The sequence below is a fragment of the Penaeus monodon genome, chromosome 4 (genome assembly GCF_015228065.2).
Source record: "Penaeus monodon isolate SGIC_2016 chromosome 4, NSTDA_Pmon_1, whole genome shotgun sequence".
NCBI classification, from domain to species: Eukaryota; Metazoa; Arthropoda; class Malacostraca; order Decapoda; family Penaeidae; genus Penaeus; species Penaeus monodon.
Window position 1 is genome coordinate 1671297 of NC_051389.1, and position 10000 is coordinate 1681296.

At 26.0% G+C, this 10000-nt stretch overlaps 2 protein-coding genes across 2 annotated transcripts in view; one reads left to right on the forward strand and one right to left on the reverse strand.

The window, feature by feature from the left end:
- The window catches only part of LOC119599518, a gene marked incomplete at its 5' end in the record, with an annotated part of 9888 nt that extends 7500 nt beyond the window's left edge, over nucleotides 1-2388 (forward strand). The window contains 1 exon segment of the mRNA XM_037949283.1: nucleotides 2204-2388. Coding sequence (XP_037805211.1) covers nucleotides 2204-2291 — 88 coding nt within the window.
- A 6473-nt stretch (nucleotides 2389-8861) lies between these two features.
- The window catches only part of LOC119599526 (protein NATD1-like), a 2502-nt gene continuing 1363 nt past the window's right edge, over nucleotides 8862-10000 (reverse strand). The window contains exons 2-3 of the mRNA XM_037916409.1: nucleotides 9399-9514; nucleotides 8862-9137 (exon numbers count right to left, since the gene is read on the reverse strand). Coding sequence (XP_037772337.1) covers nucleotides 9021-9137; nucleotides 9399-9514 — 233 coding nt within the window. The 3' untranslated portion in view covers nucleotides 8862-9020. The remainder of the gene's footprint in view (nucleotides 9138-9398; nucleotides 9515-10000) is intronic.

The following is a 10000-nucleotide window of genomic DNA, read 5'->3' on the forward strand; positions in this document are numbered from 1 at the left end:
TGTGTGAATGTATGTATATGCACATACATACATACATATATACATACATGTATACATACATATATATATACATATATACATATATATATAATATATATATATATATATACATATCTATACATACATATACATACATATACATACATATATATATATATATATATATATATATATATAAATATATATATATATATACATATATATACATACATATATATATATATATATATATATATATATATATATATACATACATACATACATACATACATACATACATACATACATACATACATACATACATACATACATGCATACATGCATACATGCATACATGCATACATGCATACATGCATACATACATATATAATGTATATATAATATATAAAATACATACATAATATAAATAGAATTATATAATATAGTATATATATAATATACATATATGTATATGTATATATACATACATAAATACATAGATACATAAATACATAAATACATACATGCATACATATGTATATATATATGTATATATTTGTGTGTATATATATATATATATATATATATATATATATATATATACATACATATATATACACACATATATATACACATATATACATACACATATATATGCATATACATATATATAAACATATATGTATATATAAACATACACATATATATACATATACATATATATTTTTATTTTTATTTTTATTTACATTTGTATATATATATATATATATATATATATATATATATATATATATATATATATATAATGTATATATAATGTGCATGTAAGTATGTATACATGTTGATATTATATATGTATACAATTATGTATATATACATAAATAATGCTATACCTAAAGGTATAGATCTGCCCATTAAAGAATATTTTTTTCTTGTAAAATGGGGAATTTTGTGCATAGGAATAGCTAGCAACCTTAGTATGGGGCACTTGCAGGTCAGCTGATTTTTCCTCAGTGTTCAAAGGTTTGTAGAGAACTGAGTATTTTACAGAAGCAGATGTAAATTATAATGTAATTAAATCTTATTGCTCATCTAAGAAACTATGGAGATAAGGCTGTAAGGACATTGAAATAATAGTGGGACAAATGGACCTGTTTAATCAACTAGTAAATTGATTTGCCGTGGGATGTTAGGTTTTGTTTTATTTTACTTGGGTAATTGGTGCTCTCTCTGTACTTTGCAATTTCAGGCACAATTTTAGCACTAACATATAATTTTTGGACAAATCGTAAATATGTTAAGTAAACTAAATGCTTTTTAAAGCTATAACTACACCAGTGAATTTACCAACAAGGTGAATGTAATGGGTGTAGTGATTCCCTCATATTGTTGTTTCGGTATTTTATATTACTTTGACGAAATGCGATGAATAGGAGCAGAGCATGTAGCACATTCTAGCACACGCTTGGTAGGCCTTTACTGCTGTTTGCCAACTGCTTTTATATTAATATAAGTCCCAGCGAGCATTTTGATTTTATATTTACTCAGTGTACTCTATTGAAGTTTTTGGCTTTGAGATGTGATTTATGTTATATATATATTTATATTTATATCCTGATATCTGTGTCCCAATAACTTTTCATTTATCTCTGTGTCTGTTACTTTGTATATTGATATATATTTATATAGCTCTTTGCTTATCAATCTCTTTATCTATATGTTTCCATCTCTCTCTATCTATCTATCTATCTATCTATCTATCTATCTATCTATCCATCTATCCATACATGTACATATATAAATTTTTAGATATCATTTGACAAGGTTTCGAACTTATTATAGATTACATTGTCAAGTAGCAGTTAGTAAAGAGCTTTTTTTTTAAGCTGTATAAATTAGTTTTGAGAAACAACTGCTGCTTCTAGAAAACTTGAGTGAAAACATATTTTGCCTCTGAAGTGTTCCATGTTCACCATTGACATTGCTGTCCTTGCTTTTAAGTGTCGATGGGGTTTACTTTGCATTTTGTTTCACATTTGTCATGACTACCTTTTATGATATCTTTGATATTTAAAATTCCAAGCATTATTTGCCAGAACCAAGTTAATATTGATACATCTTGCCAATACTTAGAGGAAATCAATTTTAGTTAGTTTTCAGATTTGTTAGTTGTCTTATACTTATTATCTGACTTTTGGTGATGTTTTTTTTCCTCCTTTTTTAGAGCAGAGGATAAGAGCAAAGAGGCAGGCGTTTCTCCAGTAGTAGCTAACCCAGAAATCCTACCTGTTGTGTTTAATGGCAGTTACTAGGAGTTCTGTGCTAATTGTGAGCAAATGCAGGTAGCTTTACAGTTTGCTCCCTCCACACACATGCACCTGTTGCTGCTCCCGTGAAAATGGGTTTCCTGTGTAAGGTATTAGTTTTTTTTTTTTTTTTTTTTGTTATTTATTTGTTGATTCCTTTTTAAAAGATGAGATGAGATAATGTTGTTTGTACATTGTAGGATGTTTTTTTTTGTTAGTATTTTTTTTTATAGGTTTATTTTGAGAAATAAGTTTTGTTTGTTTGTTTTTGTTGATCCAAAGGTTACTTCATTTATTTGATCTCCCAGATTTATAGAAGCATTTTCACAATAGGCCTATATGCATTTTCTCAAGAGCAAATACTGTTAAACATTTTATATTATTGTATTTAAATTATTATTTTATCATTGCTCTTTTTACCTTTAGACATTAACCCTTTATGTCCCTGTGTATTATTAATACTGCATTTTTCTCATAAATATATATTACAGAGAACAGGCTTGCATTTATAATTTTGATGAGTAGGAGAGCACAATTATGTTAAGTTATAAAAGAAACTAGCATTCATTTTGTACAAGTTTTCCTGAACTATTTTGAAGTAAGATTTGCATTATTGTCTTCCTGAAGTAAAATAGGTTCTTTTTGGCTTGGACGTGAAGCCAGATACTGAAAATAAAAGGGAATGATTGAAAAAGGGGATCATGGGAAATAGATGCTGATTATGAAGTGATTTATTGGATAATGGACTTATGAGTAATGCCTTTGAAAATTGCATTGAACTAAGGGTGAATGTTGCAGGGAAAGGATTGTAGGTAAATTATCTGAATTAAATGTTGCTTTGCTTATAAATTTTATCTTAGTTTTTTTTTGAGAGTCTCCTTACCCCACCTGTAAAAGAAGTGAAAAAAAATTTGTTTGTGAAAAACCTACAGTTTTAAATTTTTATGTTATATATAGGTACATAATTAAGAAGGAAAACTACCTTTATATACTGTTCATTACACATTTATTATTTAAATATATTTAATTCTTGTTGTGTATAAATTTATTGCCATTTTCAAAATTTCTTCCCAATAATGTTCACATATAACCAAAATCCCAACTGTACAAACTATTTCTTGAATTACAGGTTTGTTACAGAGAATGCCAAATCAGTTTTATGAATGATTGTTAGCATAAGCTTGTCTGTTATTTTTGTTGCTATTTCATGAAATGTTTTTGTTACCTTTATGTAATATTTATGGCAGTGAGGTTCTTCTTTGTCTAAGCTTGCTAAAAGAAAATGTACTTTATGTATGTGATCACACAAACATTCCTTTAAATGTTCACGAAGGCTATTGTAGCTTTCAGATATTTTGAAGGCAAAGAGGTTGAAATTTGTTGTATGAGTACGTGTGTGCATTTGTTGTAGTTGTATCTGTGTTAATACTTGTATTACTCAATTTTTCTCACACTAACACATTCACAATCACAACCAGTCACATTCATGCATATCAGTCCATAATGATTTAGATATTTGTCTTGCTTTACATAAGTATGAGGAAGACATTTTTTTTTTTTTTTTTTTTCTTTATAACTTGGTTTTCTTTTCACTTATTTAAAATATTTATCAAGATTTTTTTTTCTCAATGATTTGTGGATGTGTTATGAGTAAAGAATCTTTTATTTTGCATTTAAAAAGATAAAGAGAAAATATGTGGAGCACCAATAGGCTATTTGAATTTATAAACTTGAAATGAATATCAGTACAATTTGGAAAGAATATTACTAGCATATTACTAGGGTTAATATTGCATTTATTGGTACAAATATTTATGCTTGTTCTTTTTTTTTTTCTTATTTTTTTGGGGGGGGGTATTCTTGAGAATGATAGAAATATATCTAGGATTTTGTTTTGTAAATACGAGTTAAAGCAGTTGTAGCTGTTGTAGTGAGCCGTATAAGTAAAAGAAATGAAATTATTGGTGAATAATAGTTATTGGTTATTTTAGAATCAGAATGTTTGGAGTTTGAAGAATATAAGTTTCAGATAAACTACTCGAGTTCCTGAGATAAGTATTGCAGCTCTTTGAAGAACAGAAGTGGATTGTGTGTCTTGACATGTCGTAAATTTGAGTGCCGTCAGAGGTGTTGTGCATTCCATGTGCTTGTCAGTTGCATTGCAAGAGCTTTGTTATTGTATTAACTTTGCAGTTTTTAAGGATGTTACTTTGTTTGTTATTAATATTGTTATAATTATTTTCTGTTATTATTAATAATCATTATTAATAATCATTATTAATAATCATTATTAATAATCATTATTAATAATCATTATTAATAATCATTATTAATAATCATTATTAATAATCATTATTAATAATCATTATCAATAATCATTATTATTATTATTATTATTATTATTATTATTATTATTATTATTATTATTATTATTATTATTATTATTATTATTATTATTATTATTGTAATATACTAAGAGAGAAAATGTATATATTTATGAATTGCTGAAGGACTTCTAGACACAGAAGGAGCAAATGTTTTTTTTTTTTTTTTTTTTTCCAGGGACTGAATGTCCAAAAGTTATTTATTTAGCAAAATCTTTTTAATGGCTGCTGTACTTTTTTCATAGTGTATAGTTGTGAATGAATTAAGGTGTATTCGAGTCGGGGAAAAAAATGGTTGATTTACATATCTACCAGTTTTGGTTACCTGTTGATATTAATTCTTGTAAGCTCTTTTCTCACACAATGCTGTCAAAAGTGGACTATGTATAAAGGCCAAATTTAAAGAGCATTGTAGTGACTGCAAACATGTTTTTTGTTTTCTATCTTTCACCTGATAATTTCACTGTATCTAAGCTTGTATTACATATTTATTATATAGTAATAGATTGTACAGTATTTCCCTCTTCAAATTCATGTTTATACATTGCAGGATACTTTGAAAATACAAGACTAAAGCATTAAGTTGTTTACTTTTTCCAAGATGCATTTGGAATATCTATTGTTTTATGGTTTGGTTTTGTGTAAATGATTATATTTATTTAATTAGTGGATCTGATTGAAGTAATCCAGAATATTATTAAAGGTCATAAATTGAATCTGAAAGTGTGTATGGTAAAATTTATAATGTACTACATAGTTGTACTAAATATTAATTTTATCATTTATTATGTAGACCAAAGAAGTGTTGATTGCCTTAAAAATAAACTTTATAGAGCATAAATATTTTATTTGTTTGGAAACTAACCCTATAAAGATACAAAAGCAAGAGGAATATATATATATATATAATATATAATAATATAATATAACAGAAACAACAAAACATAATATAAACATATAGAAAAATACATATAGATATATACAAATATATAGACATATAAATATATAACAATATATAGAATTTAAAAAAATAAAATATAATACATATAATATTTTATATAACATATACATATAATATAGATACATATACAATAAATACATATACATATAATATATACAGTAAAAAATATATATAATATATATATATAATATTATATATATAATATAATAATATAGATAATACATAATATATATATATAATAATATATATATATAATAATATATAATATATATATAGATATATATATATATATAACAAAATTATAATATAATAATATATATATATATAAATAAAAAATATAACATATAAAAAAATTTTTTTTAAAAAAAACTTTAAAATATATAAACATATATATACATATATATACAAAAATAAATATACATAATATATACAATATATATAATATATATACATAGTTAATGAAAACGAAAAGAAGGGGAAATTTAAGAAAGAGAAGGGCCAAAGGGGAAAAGGGGGGGAAAAAGAAGAAAAGGAGGGGAAGAGGGGGGAAAGGAGAGCGAAAAGGTGGAGGAAAAAGAGAAGAGACAGAGGGGGACGAAAAGGGAGCAGGAGAGGGAGAAAGAAGGATGCGAAAAAAACGGGAGAGACAAAAGAGGAAACGAAGAGAAGAAAAAAGAGAGGAAAAAGAGAGAGAGAGAAGAGGAGAGAGAAGAGAGGCAGAGAGAGAGAAAAGAGAACAGAGAGAGAAAGAGGAGAAAAGATAGAGAGAAGGAGAGAGAGAGGAGGACAGAGAGAGAGAGAGAAAAGGGAGAGAGAGTACAAGAGAGAGAGAGAGAGAGACAGAAAGAGGAGAGAGAAGGTAGAAGAAAGAAGGAAAGGTGAAGGAGAAAGATGAGAGACATGATACATAGAGGAGAGAGACAGTAAGAAGTATAGAGAGAAGAGAAGGAGATAGAGAAAGAGAAAGGAAGAGAGCAGAAGAGAGTAGAGTACATGAAGAGAGAGAAACAGAAGAGAAAGAGACAAAGAGAGAGAAGAGAGAGAGATATGATAAGATAAGAGAGAGAGAAAGAGAGAGAAGAGACAGAGAGAAGAGAGAGAGACAGAGAGAAGGAGAGAGAAGAGAAGACGAAGGAGAGAAGAATAGAGAGATACATAAGGAGAAAGACAGACAGAGAGAGAGATACAAGGACAGAAAATATGAGAAAGAGAAATGAGTAGAGATTATAAGAGAGAAGAAAGATAAAGAGAGAGAGGAAAGATAGATAAGTATACATAGAAAAGATAATAGAATAGAACAGAGAGAAGATACAGAGAGAGAAGAACAGTAGTATAATAACATGAGATAGAGAAACGAATAGATAATATAGACATAGAATATAAATATAGATATATGACATGATAAGATAAGAGTAGAATAGACATAAACTATATAGATAAAATATAGAAAGATACTATAATATATAGATAATAATATAAAATAAATATATATAATAGAATAAGCATATATATATATATAATATAAGATATACAATATATATAGAAGATATATAAGTATATAATATATATATATAATAGAATATATAAGATAGATATAATATATATAAGATATATGATATATATACAAAAGAAGAGATAGACATGATTATACATTGAAAAAGTAGATAGACATATATATAAATAAAAGATAAAAATAATAATATAGATAAAAATATAATAAAATATATAATAGATAAGAAAGAATAGACAATAAAGATAATAATGACATATAGAGAAAGATAAAGACTGAAATAAGAAAATATATATCAGATATAAAAGAATAGAGATAATATAGAATAATAGAATAGAAAAATAAATACATAGATAGAATATATAAGAATATAAAAAATTAGATTAATATATATAACTATATATAATATAATATACAAAATAGATAATATTAATAGATATATTTATATATATATATAATATAAAATTATAATATAATATATATATAATATATAATATAATATATATATACATATATATATCATATATATAATACTATATATATATACATATATATATATATATTACAATATATATATATATAATACATATATATATATATATATATATATATATACATATATATATACATATATATATACATATATATATACATATATATATACATATATATATACATATATATATAATATAATTATAATATATATATACATATATATATATACATTATAATATATATATACATTATATATATATATAATTATATATATATATATATATATATATATATATATGTAACCTGAAGCCTATAGGCATCACTCTATTGCTGATTAAATATGTTAATAGAATTGGAAGCTGGACACACTATTGGCACCAGGAACATGCCATGTCCACAGTAGTTTTGCTTTATTATTATATTTCATCTCTGCTTAGTCACCAAGTAGCCAGTTACTAGTCCTACATGATCCTACTTAGTAATTGCATTCTTTGTATATTTTTGTAAATATTATTATTAGTGTTGTTGTTATAAAAATAAAAGTATTATAAGTAGTAAAAAATAACTTTTCCTAAAATTTCATGTAATGGGCTAAATAGAAAAGATCATGTAGGCTTAGCAATAGGATCCTTGGCGACTAAATACTTGTACGGCCATGTGTGCATGGAAAGAAAAAACAGTGGACAGCAAAATCTATGCACAGACTCTTGGCTTTAATAAGTCTAAAAAATTAATGTTAGCTTACAAGACCTGAAACCCATTTCTGAAAAAGCATTGCAATATTCAGGTTATATACATAAGAAATGGGCAGAAAATTACATACATAAAAGTTGCATGAAATGGTGGACATCACACACTGGATAGGGACAGGAATAAGGAGGGACCATGGAAAAAGAAAATGTAAAACTGACATTATGGAAGTGCATAAGATTTCATTCATTCTTTACTTGTCGCTGGAAACAATGTCTTATGACAGATTCTAAATCAGATAACAAGCATATGAAAAAAAAAGTTGCAATAGGTGATGAGAACTGAACAGGAATTACCAACCATGAAAGCTTAGTTTTCAGTTATAAGAAATGTTGAAATTCTATTGTATCAGTTAGAACATCAATAAAATGATGTCAGCTTTATTATTTGCATACTCATTTTTATTTCTACATCAACTTAATCACTAATGTTTATACTTTCAAATTCAACTTATGATGATGGTCTGTAAAACTATATTTGGTTAATGCAGAACTTTATTAATCAAATGAACCTTTTATCAACAAAAAGGGATATTACAGGATAAAGATGTTGTCTCATAAAATTAACTACCATACAAAAATATAAGTCAGCCTGGAAAAATAGAAGCTATTTCCTCTTGTTAATTTCTTGTGGGGTTATTCAATTATCTTTCCACTGTATGCTGGAAGAGGGTTTTCTTTATAAAACTTCTGTAGATACCAACATGTAAGTTTCATGTGTTTGTCCCTTGAAGCAAAGTGATCCATCACAGTCTGAAAAGAAAAGAGATTTTATCAGATCACTGGAATGAATACAAAGAAAAAGTTACAAGTGTAATATAATATGATATATTGAAGAGGTTATGATAATTTTTTTAATCATGGTATGTTCAGTAGTAAACACTAATTAAGAAGTGAACAAAAATATATAAATATTTTTTTCACAAATTCATCATATACAGAATGTAGGGATGTTTTTGTGAGGTGAGATGTGGGATTAAAAAAAATTAAATTGTGTGATGATGATGATGATACCTTTGCAAGAACTTTTGCAATTCCCTGTCCTCGAAACACCTCAGGAACTACAGTATGTTGTAGATCGACTGCTCCTGTGGCTGGATCTAGAACATCATACTGAAGGAAAGCTTTATCTGGGGAAAAGGAACAAGATCAGGGGATTAAGTCCTGAAGTTGCTACTGATAGAAATATTCATGGAAGTATTGAGAGATGAAAATACTTAATTAATTTACATGATCCAAACTGCCTAAAATGACAAGCATCAAAATGTTTGCTGAGAAAATTGTATAAATACAATCAAAGGAGAAAAATCTGGATATATAAAAAAAATGCAGACAAGTACTTGAAAATAAATAAATAAATAAATAAACACATAAATATGAGCATACCTAACTCGCATTAAATATTCACATAAATATACTATGTAGCGCTGTAGTATTTTTAACGATTAAGTGATAAAAATGCTTGATATGTAATTATTTTGGGATAAGAGTAATGACCATATAAACCAAATTATGCAATTCATCATCCTGAGTTATAGCCATTAAACTGACAGTATAAGTAAAGGATAAAATAAATGTTTATGAATCATCATAAATTTAACTTAAATCATATTTTC